The sequence below is a fragment of the Acomys minous genome, assembly GCF_964271855.1.
Source record: "Acomys minous genome assembly, chromosome: 16".
NCBI classification, from domain to species: Eukaryota; Metazoa; Chordata; class Mammalia; order Rodentia; family Muridae; genus Acomys; species Acomys minous.
Window position 1 is genome coordinate 81,104,874 of NC_140498.1, and position 22,296 is coordinate 81,127,169.

The window sequence follows — 22,296 nt, forward strand, 5'->3', positions numbered from 1 at the left end:
AACCATGCTCACTTTGTGGCAGGCAGGCAGTCACCCCACCAGACTCCCGTAAGCCGCCTGTGTGTGGTGAAAGGAAGCATTCTTCCAGAGCAAAGTTTTCTGTTGTTATGGAAACAGAAGCATTTAATAATAGAAAACAAAGACTTTTTCATATTTTAATCCTTTTCTACCTTTCTACCTCAGTGTGCCAAGTTTGTATATCATTGGATTGTGTGGTGTTAGGATGGTTAATTAAAAAAAAAAAAGCCTGCTGTTTGAGTTGTTGACTTGAATTTCATAAAAAATGATGAATTAATTTTGACTTCAGACTGGGGGAAAAATTCCCAATAATTTCTGAAATGGCTCTAAACATTTTTTTCCCTTTTGCACAATGCATTTGTATGAAGCAGAATTCTCAGCACGGATGATTGTAAAATCAAATTATTGATCAGCTCTGAAAAACAGCAAAGATGCTCTCCATCCTGCAATATTGGATAGTCAGCCAAGATTTATTTACTGGTGTGAAAATAAATAAGCAAGGCATCTCATGAATATTCAAATTTGCTTTTGACTTTAACAAATGGCAAAATTATATGCACACCGAAGAATTGTTTTAAAATAAATTTCTTCATGATTTATGATCAATAAATGCTTGACTTGTACACTTGTTTTATAGACCTAAATGCCCAAGGTTCTATAAAAATTTTCTTGAGTATAGAAGGGAGAAACGTTAACCTGTCTGACATGTCTGACATCCATGTCCTGTGTCTGCAGATACCATGGGTCAGAAGACTGGAAGTTAGCTGGAGTGGGTGCAGATTTTGACCCATCTCTGTATGTCAGGACATGATAATTAAGCTGTGAGGGTTGGGATTCTGCTTTTCATTTTCTTTGTTTTTGTCAACTTGACACCGGTAGAATCATCTGGGAAGGAAGAACCGTCACTGAGGGACTAGTTCCCTCAGATTGGCCTGTAGGTAAACATGTGAGGGCATTTTCCTGATGAGCGATTGATGTGGGAGGGCCCCCAGCCCACTGTGGGCGGCACCACCCCCTAGGAAGATGGGAGTGGGCTGTATAAGAAAACAGACCAAGTGAGCCATGAAGAGCAAGCTGGTAAGCAACATTACTCCATAGTCTCTGCTTTAACTTCCTACCTTCAGGCTTCTGTCCTCGAGTTCCTGCCTTGACTTCTTTCCGTGGTGCAGTATAAGCTATATGATAAATAAATCTTTCCTCCTCACATTGCTCTTTGGTCATGATGTGTATCACAGGAACAGAAAAAAACTAGAGTGATTAAGACACATGGGATCCTTTGGACTATTTGTTAATACAATACCAAAGGTGAGTTAATGCCTGTTAATGCCCTCTCACCTTGGTCAGAAAGTGCTGAAGGAGGTGGGGAGATCACAAAACCTTGAGTCCTTTGAAGACTGACCTGAAATGTTTCATGTGGCTGGCCCTGGCTTTCACCTGGAACCACAGCCGTGGTCCCCAGACTGGCCTGTGCCTTCACTCTGAGGGTGGAGTCTCTTCCACATGGCGTGGTGACCTTGAACTTTGACTTGGGACTCTACACACCAAGGCAAGAGTTACAGGAGAAGCCCCGAGGCTGGTCTACCTGGCCTGGCCTGACTCATCCATCCGACAGAACCGTGTCACCCTTCCTGGCCTGTCTTCTCCTTCATGACCAGCGAGCCCTGAGGCTAAGACTGGCCGAGTCTACTGAACATCAAAGGGACTTAAAAGAGGAGATGGCTGCAGCTGGGATGGAGGCTTGAATCGATCAATTAAAAGCACAGCTGTCCCTTCTTGTTTATCCCAGGGTCCATCTTCACCTGCCTGGCTTTTCTTTGTGGTTTACAGCTGGCAGAACACTTAGCTTTCAGCAGGTGTCATTGCTGACACTGGTAATGGCTCTGAAATCTTTACTTAAATGTGTGGGACGTGGAACGGCTGGCAGCTGGCAGATTGCAGCATTCCGGCGAGGGGGTCCCTGCTAAGTGCCCTGACGTGGGGGGCCATCGAGCGCTGCCCTGCCGTGGCAGGGAGCTGCAAGTGCTGTCTGTGCTCTGCTGTCTGTCAAGAGCCTGAAGTTCAGCAAGAGAAAGCCTCGCCAGAGGGGTAGTCACAGAGAAGCCACTCCTTCTAAGACGTCCTCTTTGTAGTCCCAGAAGCAGTGGAGCCAGTGGCTCCAGTTCCTGGGACAGTGACTGTCAAAGGTTTTTACCCAGACACAGGAAAAATTGGTGTGTGAAGAATGACAATTCACTTGGGCAAATATGGGCTCTCATTAAGACAAACAAACAGAAAACAAAACAGAAGCCAAGATGGACAGTGTCTGAGGAACGACACTTAAGGATGTTGTCATGCATTCACAAACATGTAGCAATACACATGTTTCTTCTCTCTCTCTCTCTCTCTCTCTCTCTCTCTCTCTCTCTCTCTCTCTCTCTCTCCCCCTCTCTCCCTCCCTCCCCTTCCCTCCCTCCCTCCCCCTCCGTTTTCCCCTTCCTTCTTTCCTTCCTTCTTTCCTTCCTTCCTTCCTTCCTTCCTTCCTTTTAATTAAGGCCTCTTATTAGCTTGGAACTTGCCAAATATTTTTGGCTACCTAGCTACTGAGCCCCAGACCTTCTGTCTCTGTCTCCAGTGCTGGAGTCACAAGCACTTACTACTGTACTTGGCTTTATACATGGCTTCTGGGGACCAAAAACCCACACCCTGCACTACGCTAACCCACGGAACCGTCTCCTTGTCCTTGTCCTACCAGCAAATAAACATAGAACCAATAGCAAGAATGAGACCTGTGGGTGTTTACTTGTCCCTGATAATAGACGAGACATATTTTTCAGAAAACACACATACATACACACACACATGCACACACACTCACACTAAAAAAAATTAAATGGTACACAAATATTGATGAAGCTTTTTACATCTAAAGAGTTGCCTACTTGGAATGGAAACCATAATTTTCCCATTAAAATAATAATATTTTAATCAACATAGGCATTTAAATATATATGTATATTTAAGAGGGTTTCACTTAGCAGAGAAGTGTCAGGGATTAATTAAGATTGCTTTTTGGCTCATCAGACAATCATAACTAGATTCAAGAAGAGCTATGTTAAGTGTTTGTGAAGTAAAATTGATAAATAAATGCATAGTCACAGACTGCAGGGCTGACTGCAGGGCATGGGAGAAGTCAGGCCAATGAGAGACTTAACCAGAGCTTGAAGTTCCATGAACCCAAAAGTTGCCCAGCCACTGGCTTCACAGAAAGTTCTAGAAGAACTTCCACTTCCACTCAGTGCTGAAAGAGCTAATGGCCAACTCAAAGGTGTGATCTTCAGCCTAGAGTGGATGTGAAGGGGTCGTGGAAGTGCCTGCCTCTGCCTGGCCTGGCACCTAGGAGCATCTGCTTTTGCTCTCATGGTCTCACTGAATGGAAAGGTACAGAGGCAGCTGAGTGCCTGTTATCACTCCATGGTCATGCAGAGCATCAGTACCAGAATGGAGCTACCCAGCTGGACCAATACTCGGTTCTTCTTCGGCAGCCCTGGCTGCTTAGGTGAGGACGTGAATACTGTAAAGAGACTGCAATTGCTCTGAGCATCCAAAATGCTATCAGCAGATGGAACATAAAATGACCAAACACGTAGAAATAGAGTGCAAGCATGGTCACCTTAGCTGGGGTGGGGGCTTGGGGGTGGGGTGGGGTGGGGTGGGGGGATCGTCATGGGTAAGTAGGCACAGTTTTTCAGTTACCCAAGGTGGACAGTTCATGGAGCCACTGTGCATTCTAGGGACGACAGTTACTGTGAACTAGAGCATTTGTTAGAAGAGGGAATCCTATGATAAGCGATTCACTTAATGTCGGAGACTGTCACAGAATGCACAACGCTGGTTAAGTGATCAGGAACAGAAGGTTAATTTCTCACAACTCTGTTGGCTGAGAAGTCCAAGGTCCAGGTACAACAGCGTTTTTCAGGAAACACATAGGCAGGTAGAAGACAGGTAGGAGATAGCTGAAGGCAAGGTTCCCAACCAGGAAACAGCTCCTGTGATTGTTAGCCTACCTCCCGAGGGCAGAGGGATCCTGACTTCATCACCTCTTAAAGGTCCCTGGTCTCAACGCCATTGAATTAAGGGTCAAGCTTCTATTACGGGATCTCTGAGAGCATGTTAAAGCCAGAGCAGTGCTCTTACCACAATAAGAGAAAAAGGTAAACATTTAAGATACAAATGTAGAGACATGGGGAAGAAGGAATCTCATCTGAGGAACTGCCCACATTTGATTGGCCTGTGGCCATGTCTGTTAGGAATGTGGGAGGGTCCAGCCCACTGTGGGCAGCACCATCCCCAAAGCAGGTACTTCTGTGCTGGATAAGAAACCAAGCTGAGCATGAGACAGACAGCAGGCTAGTAAGCAGCATTCCTCTATGGCTTCTGCTCCCACCCTGATTTCCCTTAGTGATGCCCTGTGACCTGGAAGTTTAAAAGCTGAAATAAACCCTTCCTTCCCCAAGTTGCTTTTGGTTACAACACCGTTATCAAGACAATAGTCAAGGTAACTAGAACCTTCTCCCTAAACAGGAGCTCACTTTATGCTTCCTTATTCTTTGTGGTGAAACAGCTGAGGGTCTCAAACTCTCATAAAGCTTAGGGGGTTGGAAGAGAAAGGTGCTGGAGGGAGGGTTCCCCCCTTATTTGTTGCTCCTTGGGGACATCTTTGAGCTTCCTCTATGAGCTTGCATCTCACCCTCAAACTAGAAAGAGGGAAAAGGCTGTGTCTGTTCTCATCCTCATTGGCTTCAAGGCTGTTTCCAAAAGCTTGGGAAAGCACCAGTGTAAGCCACCCGCCCCTGCACCAGCATCTTTGTGAAGGTTGCTATGTGTGGAGTAGCCAGGACAGTGAACTCAAGAGTAACCTGGGTCCCCCAATAGCACACTTACCACTTGCCTTCCTAGGAGAGTGACTGCTGTGGGGCCATCACCCCCATAATTGACTGGTGTGTGCTACTTTTTGACTGGAGTTGGCATGGCCCAAACCTGGGAGTGATTTTTATAACACTCTGTGCCCCATTTATGATTCTTTCTTCTTTCCTCTCTTCCTTTATTCTTTTCTAAACTCAAAGAGCCTTTGAAAACATGCAAACGGAACTGGTTTCTATTGAAACGTGAGACATCAAAATAGCACACCCCCCAAAAGAAAAATCCATAGGAAGAAAATTGCCCTGCAAGATACTAAAGTGTGTCCAAAAGTCATGCAGCGTGTGAGAAGGTCCTCAAACCAGTAACAGCAAGTTACGAGGCCAAATGTCAACCATAAAAGACAGGAAGTTTTAATGTATTAACAATAGAATTTTCTATCACAGGTGCTAGAAACACCAATCATTTAATAAATATGATGATTTTAAAAAAATAAAGATTCATCTACTTTACTGAAATAAACTCTAGAAGACTCCATGGATTGATTTCTCTAAATAGTAGTTTTTTAAAATGTGGTGTGTGTGTGTGTGTGTGTGTGTGTGTGTGTGTGCGCGCGTGCGCGCGTACACACCACTCACAACCTGGGCCAGTATGATAGTAAAGACACAAGTAACAAGTAGATGGTGTGAAGGGTGTTTAAGGAGAGAGATTAAAAATAAGAACATGTAAAAAGGTTAAGAAAGCTTTCTCTAGACATGGTGTTGGTGTCAGAAAATGTTGAAATGGGCAGAATCCTGTTGAATAAGTGTAATGGCAAAAAGTGTTTCGCATAGCCCCATTCTAGCTGATTTTCACTATTTACAGCGTCCTGATGTTATTATTTATCCTTTTTTTTTTTCTAGACAAGGTTTCTCTGTATAGCCCTGGCTGTCCTGGAACTCGCTCTGTAGACGAGGCTGTAGATAAAGCAGAGATCCATCCTGTCTCTGCTTCATGAGTGCTGGTATCATGAGTGCTGGTATTAAAGGCATGTACCACCAGCTCCCAGCTTGAAATTATGTGTTATCCCAAACCCAGACCGTCAGGAGCATCTCTCTTCCCTGTGCCCTGCAATGCTCTGGGATCTTCAAGGTAGCCCGTGTTATGAAACCCTGGTGCTGGCACCATCACCCCAGTGCTATTGCTCTGTAAATATCTATCCTGTTTTCTATGTGGAGCTCATTGGCTTGCCTGAATTTGGAACTTCTGAGAGAGATTTAAGCTACGGTCTTATATCTGACGTTGGAGCGCAATGTCTGTTACTCCGTTTTGTTTGTGGTGAGGGGGTCAGAACCGGTTGGTAATTATTTCAAGATGAGATAGAGGAAGGTGAGAATTGTGTCCTAGAGGCAGCCTGTGTTCCCGACGCATCAGCCTCGGGTCCTTCCGCTGTGGTCGCATAAGGATCATGAGTGGGTGAGAAGCTTTGCCAAGGCTGCCTGGCAATCCTGAGTGGTGGAGGCCTGGGGACTGCACTGGCAGACTCAGAGGCTCACAGCTCCAAGGTTTGAAAGCAAGTGGCTTATGGCTCTGCATTTTAGAAGCCAGAGACTCATGGCTCTCTATCCTCAGCTTGGGGACTTGTTGCCCTGGATGTTAACGACCTGGCACTTTGCAGCTGATGAATCGTCAGTCTCCAGCAGCAGCTGCCGCTGCCGCAGGTGTTGACTGTGTAGCCACAGATACTGAAAACGGGCCTTGGCGTTGCAATGCTCCACTCCCTAATGGCCAGTGTCAAAGCCCTTGGGCCTACAGGGAGGGGACCTGTGACCCTCAAGGCTTGGCAGCACCTATACTTCTCCCGTGGCTGTAGTGCCTTGTGTCTGTCACATCTCCTGCCTTGAGCCTTGGCTGTCCCATCTACCTTCTCCCTGCCTCCATCCCTCATCCTTTCCTGCCCCTGATGCATATGATCCCTATCCTTTCTGCTCCCTCCTTTTTGAACCTAGAGAAGCCGGTTTGCAGGGAGTGTTGATGTTGCTGGTGAATCCATCAGCTGCATATTCATTTAGGAAGAAGGAACGAAGAGCTGGGGGCGGGGGGGGGGGGGGGGGGCGTGGCTCCGTGGCTAGAGCTCTTGCCGTGCAACCACAGGGTCCTGAGTTCAGATCCCTCAGCACTCATATCAAAAACTGGGCGTGGCCTCATGCATCTATCTTCCTAGCACTAGGGCAGGATGGGGGAGACTGCTGAGGCTTGCTAGGCCTCCAGATTAGCCTCCCTTCAAAAAAAGTAAGAGAACCTGTCTCCAGAAAATAAAGCAGAGGAGGAGAGTAAGCGAGCAAGGAGCCCAGCTTTGTCTTCCAGCCCCCACATGCATGCATACTCAAACACATACCTGCATTTACATGTCTGCACGCACTATTCGTCATACTAAGCTGTAAGTGCTGAAACATTTGGACAGTGTGGTAGTCAGCTTTGCTATGCTCAGTTACCTGGGAGAAACACGAGGAGGGATTCCTGATTTGCCATTCAGGGTTTTGGAGGGTCCTGTCCCTCACCACAGGGGAGGCATAATGGACCATCTCAGCCAGGGTGGTGGCGGCGGCACATGCCTTTAATCCCAGCACTTAGGAGGCAAAGGCAGGCGGATTGCTGGTGAGTTTGAGGCCAGCCTAGTCTACAAATCAAGTCCAAGACAGCAAGTACTACACAGAGAAAGCTTGTCTTGGAAAAGAAGAAGAAGGAGAAGGAGAAGAAGATGATGATCTCATGCTCTGACAGGAAAAAAACAGGACAAGACTTTGTTCCTATATGTACATCTCCTGTGATCTGTTTCCTCTGGCAAGTCCCTGCCTCCCACTCTTTACCACAGTAACACCTTTCTATTATTGATATGTCAGTGTGTTAATCTAGCATCGGGTCCTCAAGATCCAAACACTTCCCCCAAGCCCATCATCTGTCAATCAAGGCCCCAAACATAAGCCCATAGAGGCTGCATCTCTTTCAAGCAATAGCAAATAGCCCCTTGGTCTGTTGTATGGTGGCTCATTTCCTGTAGGGACCAGGGCAGTTTTTCTTTTCCTACCCTAGTCACCAGACCGACAGCAAATCAAATAAGAAAGGCAGCCCCGTGCCTGTCTGCATGTTTCCCTCTGCCTACTATGACTTTTAATTGCTGCTTAGCAGGAATGTGAACAGTATTTGAGGAAATTCTCTGCGGTACCTTCACTCCCTGCCCTGGGCAACAAGCTGCAGGGACCTGATAACATCATGCTTGTGTGTACATGTACATGCACACATATCTGTGTGTCTGTCTCTTGTAGTTCTAGGATGGCTGGAATATGTCTTCCCCTCCATGCAGTCCCAGCGCTATGCAAAGTGCCTGAAAGTCAGATGGGACTCAGGACGTGTCTTGCTGATTGGCTCATTGGGTGAACAAACAGAAGAGTCATCACCTTGGTATCTGACCCTGCTCACGCATGCCACTGTCCTCTGTAGACAGTGTGTTCTGCTGGGAGATGGGGGTTGCCCCTTGCCAACCTTCTCCTTGCCAACATATACGTTGCTGGGGTTGACAACTTTCTCCATCCATCTCGGTCACATCTACCCCGAGCCAAAGCCAGAGGGAAAACAGGCCTTTGACCATTTTATTTGCACTGACTTGGGAAGAGGAAAGCTATAAGACTGCAGGAGGCTCTCATGTTCTGATGTAACCTTGAAAGAGTCAGTGGTCACTTTACTGGCAAAGGAACCCACTTAGCATATGCTGGGACTAGAGAGGCTCTGATACCCAGAAGACGTCAGGTGTCCTCCAAGCAGGCAGCTGGCCTGGGGGGGACTTCATATCACACAGGTCCAGCCGCAGCAGCACTCTGTGGCTTGGCCTTCCCTTCACGGAGCGATCATTCCTGGGTTAGTTGGAGGCCAGCCAGCTTTCTGCATCAAGCTGGTTTATTTATCTTTGGAGGTGGTGATGAAGTACTGGGCGATCTGTGATCACAGCAGCATGGTTCAGACACAGCTATCACACACAGAAGCCCAGGGTGTGCGGTGCTTAACTCAAGGAGGCCCCATTTATATTATCCTCCATATGACCAGAAGCTGCCTGGATGGTGAGCGTTCCAGCGGAGGGCCATGTGGCTGGCCTGGGCTTGATCTTATTTGTGTGCCTGTCTCAGCTGGTAAAATTTTGATTGACAGATGATGGGCTTGGGGAAGTGATTGGATCTTGAGGAACCGGTTGCTTAAATATCAGAGAGATGGTCAAAGCAAAGCCTAGTGGCAACTTGAACTTGGGAAGTGGGTACAACCACCTTGTGAATAAAAAACATGGTGGGCTCCAGCCTGTGTTGTCTCCCACAGTGTGGATTTCACAGCACAGGCTCTACCTTTATGGCCTCCTAGTGTTTAGTTAGCCCGAGGTTTACCACAAGTTGTGCAGTATGGGTGGGACCTAGTCAGTCAGAAGCTATGCCTCTTTCTGGAAGCCACACCCACCACAAGACCACACCCCCTTCAGAAGCCACAACCCTTTCCTGACCACAGTCCCCTTCCTGATGATGTACCTGACCAAAGTTCCATCCCTCTCAGGCATGGGGTCCTTCCTTGAGAACAAATCCTTCTTGGCTTTTTTTTTTCTTTTTAATCTCTAGCAGGTGGCAGCTGTCCAACAGCCAGGTGCTGTGGGGCTTTCCTGGATATCCCCTGCCACTCTTGCTGAGATTGGAATACACAGATCCTGAAGTGGAGTTTGATGTACTCATGTGCTACATGGTAACAAGATGTAACATGGGTACCTCCTGGAAGTGTGCCAAACAGCTGGTCGGAATGAAAGAACAGCCGCTACTTCTCAGCATATTTAGTTTTCATCTCAACTTTCTTTAGTTCTGCCTGTGATCTGTTGTGCACAGCACAGAGCGTTGCAGTAGTGGAAAGTGCCAGCTTCATAAGCACATGTGCCGACATCAACATGGTACGTTCAAATAGGTTTCCTGCTGGAGAGCATGCTATCTAGTTGGAGTCGCCTAATGTTGACCACTCTGGTCTCACTCTCCTGTCTGTGCCTGTCTTAGCTGCTTGCATAAATTGGCCCAGTCCTTCTATTAGTTAGTTTTCTGTGATTGTAATAAAACACCGTGACCAAAAGCAACTTATGGAAGAGCTGCCTTCCGTAATGGTGAGGATGGCATGGCAGCCAGAGCATAGCTTCAATCACACGTGGAAAGCAAGAGATGGAACTGGAAAGGCTATATCCTCTCCAACTCCGCCCCACCCCCAGCCCCCAGTGAAATACTCTCTCTAATAAGGCTCTACCTTCTAGTGGTCCAGTAACTTCCCCAATAGTGCCAATTACCCGAGCCTGTTGGGGAGATTTCTCATTCAAACCATTACAACCTTAAAGTCAGGATGGAGGAGGCTAAGCAAAGACGTGTGTGTGTGGTGTGTGTGTGTGTGTGTGTGTGTGTGTGTGTGTGTGTGTGTGTGGTGTGTGTGTATGTGTGTGTGGTGTGTGTGTGTGTGTGGTGTGTGTGTGTGTGTGTGTGGTGTGTGTGTGTGGTTGTGTGTGTGTGTGTGTGGTGTGTGTGTGTGGTGTGTGTGTGTGGTTGTGTGTGTGGGGTGTGTGTGTGTGGGGTGTGTGTGTGTGTGGTGTGTGTGTGTGTGTGTGTGTGGTGTGTGTGTGTGGTGTGTGTGTGGTGTGTGTGTGTGTGGGGGGGTGTGTGGTGTGTGTGGGGGGGGTGTGTGTGTGTGTGTGGTGTGTGTGTGTGTGTGTGTGTGGTGTGTGTGTGGGGTGTGTGTGTGGTGTGTGTGTGGGGTGTGTGTGTGGTGTGTGTGTGGGGGTGTGTGTGTGTGTGGTGTGTGTGTGTGTGTGTGTGTGTGTGTGTGTGTGTGTGTGTGTAATATTATACTTACGGGCCATACAAGGTTTTCCTCTCATATTCGAACTCTCCCCCAAAGTCTCTCCCACCCTATGCCTCTTCCCCTCCTGTCTTTTACTTTGCCTCAATTTTCCTTTCAATTCCTTCTCTTCCTCTCACTCCTCTGTCACACATATCTGCACTCACAAATTTTAAATAAACCTCACAAGCTACAAAAATATTCAAATTTCTCCTTTTGAGCCCAATTTATTTCTCTTTCATCACTTCTCATTTCCATTTTTTTTTTGTACCTCTTATTGAGCTCACAGGCACTTTTAATCATCCATGTGTCAAACCATTCATAAATGTACCTGCACTGAGTGCCCACCGGTGGCTGTTTGGGTGGGTCTTCTCTGTAGCAGTGGGCCTGTGTGCAGTGGTACAGGGTGGGATTTAGCTCTGCACACAGTCTCTAGGATGCAGGACACATTTAGCTGAGGTAGGAATGCAAGCCACCACCAGGCCCAACTCTTCTTTGGGCATCATTGCCAGCAGGTTCAGGTAGGGGACTGGCTTCCCAGAATCCTTTGCACCTGTAACCATATGTGGCCAAGACAGTAAATGCCTTCTATAGTACACTGGAGGGGGGGGGCATATGGGCCAACCCCCCCCCCCCCCCCCGCCTTCTTCCCAGAGGCTGGAGTGCTAATGACAGAAGTGCTGCAAAACAGGGGCTGGAAACAGTAAACAGCAAGGCCTTGATCTGCTTTGATCCCTGAATAGCTGAATGGATCAGAGCCATGGACCACCAAGGCCAGCTGTGAGCTGCTACATCAGAGAAGTGCAATGTCTTTTTCCAAAGTAAGCCTGTTTTAGGGGTGTCAGAACACCTCAGTCAGCCTTATGGTAGATGAATCACCTCTGGTCTAGTTGAAAAAAGGCACCAAAAATGGGAAGGTGGTGGCCATTTCATAGTCTAAAGGACAGCCTGGGAGAGCTAGATTCAGTAATATTTGCATAAGTTAGTGTCAGATGACTTTGTATGTGTGAATGGCAAAGGGCCATTTGTACCTGCTAGTCCTACAGGATAATTAGCACATATTAATACAGGGGTCATTTTCATGTGTTAATTCCTGAAGCCTGTTGCATTTGGTAGTGGTGGATCATTTGACTATGTCAATCCTATATGCTTATTTGCATATGTTAATGACAGGACAACCCACATAGATTAAGATTAGAGTTAATTTGCATATGTTAATATTAGAGGGCTATTTGCTCAATGGACTGGATCATTTGCGCATATTGTGGCTAAATGAGTATTTGCATATGCTAATGAACACCCAGATTTGCATATGTTAATATCAGAGACTAGAGAGAAGGAAGCAAGGTGAGAGGGAAGGAGAAAGAGGAAGGTTACAGGTCTTAGTGCTTAGATGGGTAGGTTGGAGTGGTGGTTTGAAGAGGTATAATCCCTATGGATTCATGTGTTTGAATGCTTGGCCATAGGAGTGGTACTACTAGGAGATGTGGCCTTTTGGAGGAGGCGTGGCCTTGTTAGAGGCCATATGTCACTGTGTATGCAGAGCTTTGAAGTCTCCTACGTTCAAGCTGCACCCAGTGTAGAACACAGTCTCCTGGCTGCCTTCAGATCAAGATGTAGAACTCTTGGCTTCTCCAGGCCCATGTCTGCCTGTGCGCTGCCGTGCTGCCCACCATGACAATAAAGCAATGATCCTCTGAAACTGTAAGCCAGCCCCAATGAAATGGTTTCCTTTATAAGAGTTGCCTTGGTCATGGTGTCTCTTCACAGCAACACAATCCTAACTAAGACACTTGGCTTGGGTCAATTGTCAACTTGTTTCACAAGGTTGTGGACAGACACCCTGGATGTACAATCTAGGATCGCGCCCAGCGTTGTCAGAGGGCGGATTGCTTAAGCAGTCCCCCAGGGTCAGATGCTAGGGTGTGAAGGGCAGAAACAGAACCAGGATGCCCTGTGTTCTGCATCCGGGCTGCCAACTATTCCCAGCTATCTCACTTAAGTTCCTGAATCCTGTGCTCCAGGCAGCATGGGTATACACTGCGCATATACTATATACATACTATAAACATCATACATAACACATGTGTCTAGTCTTTATAGCTTGCTCTATTATATTTTAAAAGCACACCATCCTCTAACCCCAAGCAGCTTCTGTCTGTATCAGCCCACACTGCATGCACACAGTCTGGGGAAAATTATGGCTTTCCCGCTCTCACCATGGTGGATGTGTTATTAAATGTAAATCTACGATAAAATGTCATCGGAAATCAAGTGCTCTGTTTATCTCTAGTAATGAGGCTGTCAGGGTAACCTGTATTTATGGACCCACGAGTGGGTTATAAACTTCCATTAATGACTATAAGGAACCTGCTTGTCATAAACAAAGAAGGAACTAGCATTTGGTTCAGACCCAGTGAAGCCAGTCTCCACAGGTTCTAAGAACTGCCTGCCATGGGCTTCTACAAGCCGCCACTTGTAACTCTGAAAGGAAATGTTTCAGAATGATTAACGCAGGCTCGCCGTCTTCTGTAAATACTACGCATCCATCTCCAAGGAGCTGGTGGCCAACCTTGAAGATGTCTGTATGTGATATTCACACATGGTGGAGCTCCACTGGGCAAATATCTCTTTCCCATTCTGTCTTAGATACGTGGGCGTTCCCCCTCCCACTCCCGTGTGTGTGTGTGTGTGTGTGTGTGTGTGTGTGTGTGTGTGTGTGTGTGTGTGTGTTTTCTCAGGAAACTCTATTAGTGAGAAGTCAATCCAGTGTTCTATGGTAAATCTCAGACTTCTCTCTTCCAAACCACTGTGGCTATAGAACCCTTCAGGTAATCTAAGGGTTAAATAAATAGCCCTGTTCATTGAAAAAGCACTCACTGAGAAACATCATCCAAATTCTAAATGACCTACTTAGAAAGATAAGCCCATTATATGTCAGCTAAGGCCTGTGTACCAGTACCTTCCAGATAATAAAAAGATTGCCAAAGCCAGGCTGATGACCCATTTATTTAAAGTAAATTTGATTCAATAAAATCCCAGTGCACAGTAATTGGGACAGCCTCTATAATCCATTCTAACATATCTAGGAAGGATAGTTGTCCGAAGTGAATGAGTTTTACACTAGTAGATCGATCTCTCTCTCTCTCTCTCTCTCTCTCTCTCTCTCTCTCTCTCTCTCTCTCTCTCTCTCTCTGTGTGTGTGTGTGTGTGTGTGTGTGTGTGTGTGTGTGTGTGTGTATGCAACACCATGCAGCAGTATGTGGAGGGAGGCCACGGGCTGATCTCAGGGGTCTTCAGTTATTTCATCCTGTTTTTGAAATAGGGTGTTTCATAGAGACCTGGGACTCACTAATTTGTCTAGACTAGCTGGCAAGCATGGGGCAGTGAGCTTCTAGTCACTATTTCCCCAGCACTGGGATTATAAGCACTGTCCTCTGTGCCCAGCTTTTATGTTGGTGCTATGATTCAAGTTCACGCTTGCCCGGCAAGCACATTCCACACTGAACCATCTCCCCAGCCCCTTCAATGGCATGCCTATAATTTAGTTGAATTTCTAAACTAAATAAGTGGGAACCGTAACTTATTTTGCCAGAAGACTCTCCTGAGTACCCAGGCCAGCTGGACTTGAGGTTTGTACATGAAACCTCACCTTTATAAATGATGTCTCCAAAACACCTGCTAGTGTAGTCATTATGTGAAATACAAAACATGGGCTAGGGATGTCACCTGGTGATAGAGTACTTGTCAAGCATACATAAGGTCCTGGGTCCCATCCCAACACCAGAAGAACACAACTGTCAAAGCTAGGCCAATGACTTATTTATGTATTTATTCATTCATTTATTTATTTATTTATTTATTTATTTATTTATGTTTATGCATGTATGACTACATTAGATTTCATTATAATGGATGTGAGCCACCTTGTGGTTGCTGGGAATTGAACCTGGGTCCTCTGGAAGAACAGCCAATGCTCTTATCCACTGAACCATCTCTCCAGCCCCCATGAGGACCTATTTATTAAAGCAAATTTTGATTCAATAAAATTCCAGTGCATAGTAATTGGGACAGCCTTTATAACCCATTCTAACCTATTTAGGAAGCATAGTTGTCCGCAGTGAATGGAGTTTTATCCTGGTAGATCTCCCTCAAAGCATGTCCATTCCTCCCCCCCAACCCCCACCCCCGGAAGCAAATGCTGTATACTACAATTTCTTTCTAAAACTCCTAGTGTTAGCACCCAGGACTATCCATAAGTGGTCAGTTGCCCCTGTTGTTGTAGACTAATGGGTGTATTTGGAAGGGGGTGTCCCTGACATTTTATTAGGGGTGGATTAAAAGAGCCAGAAACAGCAGAAGCGGGGCAGGGGTGGCAAGTCTGACCCCTAGGCAGGACTATGTTTATTGACTGAAACACAGTGAAGGAGGTCACCTCAGATCTTACCCACATGCATGGATAGGCCTAAGTTCTATGTCATGTGGGTGGATGAGAGAAAATTCCCACAGCAAGAAAAAGGTTGTAACTTTTATAGGAGTAGAATTGACTCTCTTAGTCCATAAGGGGACCTTCTGGGAAGTGCAGACTTTCAGCTGGAAACTATCAGTCCTCAAGACCACCTCCAGGTCCAACAAGTCATGAAGAAGACTCAAAGGACATACCCTATAGTCATGTGTGCTGCTCAGCCTCATTTCCTGAAAGAGCACACAAACTATAGTAAACAGAGGGGAAGGGGGGATGGGCCATATCCAAAGGAAGCCAGGCACAATCTCCCAGAATCCTCTTCCAGTGAAACCACACAACATGACCCCAGCTCCCCCAAGAAAATGGCTGTGACAACATGCATGCTATGTTATGCATAGAAGGAAGCAGCTTCCTTCAGCCCAGGTATACAGAATTCTCTTGAGGACTGGTCACGTAGTGCCCTCTGTCTGGGTGCGTGGCCCACATTCCTGGCCCCTCTAGGCTACCAGATGTTTGATGTGAATCATGTTGTCTGCCTAATGTATATGCAGGAGCCCCACTGCTCTCAGCTAGGGAATGGTGGGAACTCTGCCAGGATCCTTATCCCTGGAGCCATTCTGGTCACACTGATGGCCTTCCAGGAACACAGCCACCTCATACCCTCTCCTGCACCGTGCGTGTAAAACTGTTCACAATGGAAGTAGTAATAGTTAAGAGCAGGCATGTTTTCATTTCTTCTATGCCCCATTCCTTGGGGGTGTTGCATTGCCTCTAACAGTGAGGATTTCAGAGGTACAGGCAGGAACTGGGGGGGCTCCTCTTCTGATCATCTGGGTATAACACAGAGCACGTGACACAGACTGCTGCTACCATCTCCATCTCCTCCCCTGGAGCATCAAAACCTCCAAGCATCCCTTGGTACTTTTGCTTCTAAGCCTTTTATATTCTCCCCAAGGAACAAGAAACAGAGGACACAGTGGGGAACATTATTTCTTCAAATCTACAAGGCAGTTTGTAAATCAAACTGTGAAAATTACTGTGTCGTCCTTTCGCCACGGACTTCCCACTGCATGGAGGCTTTTTCTTTTGAAATTTCTTAGAAAGAAACAATAGTATGTGTGCAGACAGGGCCTCTGGGTCTTGCTCCCTTGTTCAGCTTCTGTGTAAGGGCACAGGTATCTGTTACTTTGAAGAAAAGCCCAGGGGACCACAGGGCTCCTGTCCATGATGGAGGAAGGGAGAAGAGGGGAGAGGTGACAAAGGGAGTCTCAGATGGAAGGTGAACTGCCTTGGTGACTGTGTCCTTGGCTAAATCGTGAGTAGCTATTGGGTACCATGATACAAACCAACCAGCGGTGAGAAGCAGAGGAAGTGAATGCAATCAGTTCCATCAGCTCTAATAGCAGGAGTTCACAGTGATACAAGGACAGCCCAGAGCGTTGTCTTGTCTGAAAGGAGAAGTATATCCCAAGGGTCCAGGATATCCCAAGACCAAGTTCTCAGCACAAGGAAGGCTTATTGGCCACCAGGGGACAATTGCTGGACTTCAATACTTTCATAGCTGGACCTTGCTAGTCAATCTTTGGAGGAGGAAGTGGCCAAATAAGGGAATAGACTTTGTTTGGTCAGCTTTAGGAATACAATCTAACTGTTTTTTAGCAAGGCAGAGGAAACGGGGGGAGAAGGACAAGGCCTGCCAGAGCCATGCTTACCATGTTCCAGCTGGCTAGAGTCCCTTACCTACGTGCAGCCCAAGGCTTGTTCCCTACTCCGGAGCCATGAGAGAGACAGCATTTTCCATGGCAACTGACCTAGCACTGTGTTTGAGGATGAAATGATACAGAACTATACTGGATTTAGGATAGCATCCAGCTGATGGTAAGTAATCCATAGCACAGAGGATTGTGATGATGGTGAAGAAGAAAATAGAGGTGGTGGTGATGATGATGAAAGAGACAGATGTGATGATGGTGATAAACATGGATGTGATGATGATGGTGATGGTGGGTGGTGGTGGTGGGAATTGTGTTGATGATGAAGATGGTTGTAGTGGCGACGATGTTAAAGAGTGGTTTGTAATGGCGATGGTGAAGAAGAAGATAGGGATTGTGGTGGTGGTGGTGGTGGTGATGATGATGATGATGATGGGGTTGTAGTGATGACGATCAAGATGGACATTATGGTAATGGTGATAGAGAATAGAGGAAGTGGTGGTGGTGATGACGATTAGGATTGTAGTGATGATGATGATGATGATGATGATGATGATGATGATATGGTGGTGATGGTGATGAAGGGAAGTTTGTGATGATGATCATCATGATAGAGGCTGTGGTGATGGGCACGAAGAAAGATGACGATGATGACGATGACGATGATGACAACGATGATGGAAGTTGGAGTGGTCATAACGGTGATGGGGGTTGTAGTGGTGATGCTGCTGCCGCCGATGGAGCTTATAATGATGAAGATGGGAGTTGTATCTGTGATGATGATGATGATGATGATGATGATGATGATGCCGCCTGGTGGTGGAGGACTGTGGTTATGGCGATGAAGATGATAAGACTGTCAGGAAGAAGGAAGAGAAACAGAAGTTGGCTAGCCCTGTTCAGCCCAGTGCCTCTATCTGCAGGGACCCATGAACATCCCCTCACCTGTCTGAGCTTCGGTTCTCCTGTGTGAAACTCAGACACTGCTGGGAAAATCACCTTGCTCTTCATACATCTGCTGCTCAGGACCTGTCCCTCAGGTCCCTCCCTTATTATGCATGTGAACTCTGTCTATTTGGGTTACTTTCATTTCCCATTTAGTTTTCTCACTATCATAGATTTCAGGTAGCTTTTATTGCTATTGTTTTGTGTATTGTGTTTTAATTAATACAGACATTTTATTTGTATATGTAACAGATGTTTGCTGAAGGCCAGCACATTTTACTTGCTCCTTCTGTAAAAGTGGGGAAAACCAAGGGGTGAGGTGGGGGGGGACCAGGACAGATGGATAGGAAGGCAGTTACAAATTTGTCTTTAAATCCAATTTCCCCACGAGCTCATACCTGCAAGGCTATAATGTGCAAATGCTCACCATGTTCCTGACACCACGGCTGACCTGGACCTGGGGACTTCCCCAGGGCTGTCTCAGACGTGCAATTCCTGTCTCCAACAGGGCCAAGGTTAAGAAAGGAGTGAGCATCGTTGGGGTGAGAGCCAGCAGCCCTTCCATCTGGGATGTCAAGCAGAGCTCGGAGTACACTGGGAAGTATGCACCAGCTGTCATCATTTGTCAGAAGAAATTGCCTGCCTCAGAAAAGAGGTAAGTCCCACCTGGCCTGTGCTGTGCTCAGGTTCTCTGCCATGGTGGCTTCCTGTCACTCTTAGGTTTGCTAACTGACTCCATTGCAGTTCGTATTTGGTGCGTGCTAGCTGTCATTAATGGCTCTAGGTAAAATGGGTGGAGCCTTCTAGATAGGGCAATGGGATGCTATTCATAGTGGACCAACACAGGACCTCTCCATGCAGTGGCGTCCAAAAGTAATTGAAGTTGTCCCTTCTTTCTAATTCACCTCAGAGGCGTCGGAGTTGTATGTTTCCGCATGTGTTAATAAAACACAGGGGCATTCACTCTTTTACAGGCAGGGTGCAGCCCACCTTTATGGTACTGATGTCAATGTAATGCATGTGATTGTATTTGTGCACAGGGGGCACTTGCTGATGGAACACTGAGCCACCTGCTGTGGAATTACAGGCAATCGTGAATCACCCTGGGGAGAAATTAAAACCCGGATCTGCTTCTGATAGCCACCAAATTAGAAACAGGCAATTCACAGCTGGGCAAAGAAGGGCTTGGAGACTTAGGAGTTCTTGATTTATTCCTCTCTTCCGGAACCTCATTTGTGGCTTCGGAGAATTCCTAGTCTGGTCACATACATTTTCCTTGTCACTTTTAGGTTTCTTCTGGCTCTCCGTATTACTGAAAAAATTGAGCAAAACTCAAAGGGTGACTCGAGGAAGGTAGCACATTGTTCCTGGAATGCAGTTTTAAATTTCAGAACTCCAGTGTTTGGAAACATTTGTTTCCCATGGTATGAAGGTGAAGGATCTCGCTTCGTGGCTATTACGGTCTTGTTTTAGCACTTACCCCCTTGGTTCATTAACAGAAGCACTTGAGAACAGTTCAGGGATAGCTTGGCTTCACTCCCTCTTTGTGCTCCTTTACCTGATGTTAATTGGGGGAGAATCTGGGTCACCTCCAGCAGCTCTTGTCTGTGGACTGCCCCCCCCCCCTTTCTTTTTCCTGACTGGAGAAAAGTGAGAGGGAAAGAGGAAGTCAGCGTTTGAGCTCTGCCCTGGATATTTGTGTGGTCGGAGTGGGTCACACAGAAGAACTTGCTGGTCTTACATATGGTCTCAGCCCAGTGTGCCCGCGGAGATCTGATGTGCAAACATCATCCTCACAAAAGGTGACTGTGTGTCAGGGAGCCAATGGACATGAGACTAGATGGACAGATGCGTGTGAAAATGGATAGTGATGGACGGAGCGATTGCGGCATGTGGCAGTTAGGATTGATAGATGGATGAACGGATAGGTGGGATTGTGGTTTGAATGTGAAATGCACCCCCCAATAGGCATTCTCATTTGCATACTAAGTCTTCAGCTGGTAGTCTGTTTGGGGAGGTTGTGAGAGGAAGTAAATCACTAGGGGTGGGCCTTGAAGACCTGTTTCCTGTCTGTTCTCTGCTCCCTAACTGCAGATGCAAGGTGACCAACCATTTTAAGCTTCTTTTTTGTTTGTTTGTTTGTTTGTTGTGTTGTTATTTTGTTTCGTTTTGATTTTTGAGACAGGGTTTTTTTTTCTGTGTAGCCTTGACTTTCCTGGAGCTTATTCTGTAGACCAGGCTGGCTTCTCACTCAGAGATCTGCCTGCTTCTACCTCCTGAGTGCTGGGATTAAAGGCGTGTACCACTGGCTCAGTCCATCTCACATTCTTGCCTAACCTACTGAGATGTACTGGGTCCCTACTTAAGTTGTGTCAAAAGAGATCCATCCTTCTTCCCTTAAGGTGCACCTGAAGGGTATTTGTCCACAACCACAAGAAAAATAAATGATATATATATTTAGATGGATAGATGATAGATAAAGGATGAAGGATGGATGGATGGATGGATGGATGGATGGATGGATGGATGAGTGAAAGGATGAATGCATGATTGGTAGATAGATAAAAGAAAGGAAAGATAGATGAGTGGATAAATGAGTGAAACCACGATGATGGATGAATGGATGGCTAGACGATGAATGTTTTTATTCTCTACCACAAGAGGAGAGACAAAGGAGGGACTGGGTACCAGCTCATGCACTTCCATTCCTCTTACATTATTGATAGTAGCAGTAATGTTGCCCATGAATGCAAAGGGATTCGAACCACCGGAAGTTATTTTTTATTGTCTGTATGCCCTGAATGTTCTCATCAGCCATTGGCTGAGTTCATCTTGGACACAGAAGGGAAGAGCAGAGCACTCTGAGGATGACCCCTTCACCTCCATGTACAAGCTGCCCTGCTCTGGCTCTGATGACCCAGGCCTTCCAGGATACCACATCTCTAGGCCATCTCTAAGCACTCTGCTGTGGGAGGCAGTCAGCTCTGGTCCTGCATCTCTGCCAGTGTCTCTTTTTAAGAAACAAGACTCTGGATAGGCTACCCGGATGTTTTTCTTTGAAGGATATGGCATCACGATGTGACCCGTTTGGAGAACTTTCCTTGTCCCATGCTTAGTTCGTATTTATGCAGACAGATAATGGAAACGTGTGCATGCGTGAGCCTGCATATGTAGTCCCTTACATAACTGTGAGGACATGGTATATCAAACATGCATCTTGTGCAATTTGATAACGTGCATCTTCTATAGGACACAAACACACAGTGTAGGTTCCTAATGTGACAGGTCAGCAGACTGAGCTTCATGAGGAACCCTAGACCAGAAGCTCCTTTGGTGTCAGAAGCATGTCTTGCCTGCAGCTGTGTCCCCAGCCCTCCAAGCAAGTGCCTGGTAAGCAGGAGGATGCCTGTAATTGCTTCCTTAATGAAGTCTGGAACGAGTCTGGCTCTGTTAACATATTATGGATACAAGTCTAAACACATACTTACAGAGTGGACTCTGTTTTATGAGTTCAAAGGAGTCCACTCAAGCAAAACACAGACGAATATTTATCGGAGCGGATGCTGTCCCAGAAAAACTCCAGAGAAGATTGACACCCAGGATTCCTGCAGGCAGAGCTGGGGAGCCGGGGAAGGCCGAATGTACATTCATTTTTGCAGTGAATCATTTAGGCTAAGTTTTTCCAAACCCTTTCTACTTAGCAAGATGTACATAATGAAAACAGATAGTTTTATTAGGTACCACATATTTATTAGCATCTTCAATAGCTAGCCCTGACCTCCTTCAAAGCCTTTCATTTTATGCGTCTATCTTCACAGAGTAGAATAGAGCAGGAACCTTGGTCCATTATTTCAGGTGGTGCTGAAGTGAGGCGAGGTCCTTTTTTTTTTTTTTTCCTGAGGATAATTGGAAAATGTTTCATCGAGTTGATGCTTTTGATAACGTTGGTAGGTTTGGCTTGAGGGCCTGTTTTGCTTTATAAAGCCCCTTCCTCCTCTCTGGCCTCTTCTGGGTTATCTTAAAACTCTGAGCTCAGCTGTGGGAACTGACGAGAGGCAGTCTTCATTAGCTGGAGAGCCATAGATCGTGCGTTGCTGATAATCTTGCTCGGATCAGGAAGCCGCCTTAATGAAGTGAAGTCGCTGTGACAGGTGCAATTTCATGGGTAAGGAGCCACTTTCCTATCAGCGATGAACTCAGCGGGAGTTAGTGGAGATCTCTTATCGGCTTCAAGTTCATATTCCTTGTTTGAAGAAGTTTGTTTGCCGAGATTTCCCATCTTAATGCCGTTATCTCGGCGATCGGATCTGCTTTGATTTGCCTTCACGGGTCCCGAAACCACAGCAGAATAGCTAATTGCTCTTTGCCCCCCAGATCCCATTC

The 22,296-nt window shown here is 46.4% G+C and overlaps 1 protein-coding gene across 3 annotated transcripts in view; it reads left to right on the forward strand.

Moving 5' to 3' along the window:
* TMEM132D (transmembrane protein 132D) overlaps positions 1-22,296 on the forward strand; it is a 601,443-nt gene that overhangs the window by 259,178 nt on the left and 319,969 nt on the right. For 2 of the 3 annotated variants that reach the window (XM_084763641.1, XM_084763642.1), the window contains exon 3: positions 18,422-18,568. The exons of the other annotated variant lie outside the window; for it this stretch is intronic. In XM_084763641.1, coding sequence (XP_084619767.1) covers positions 18,422-18,568 — 147 coding nt within the window. The remainder of the gene's footprint in view (positions 1-18,421; positions 18,569-22,296) is intronic. 3 annotated transcript variants of the gene reach the window in all.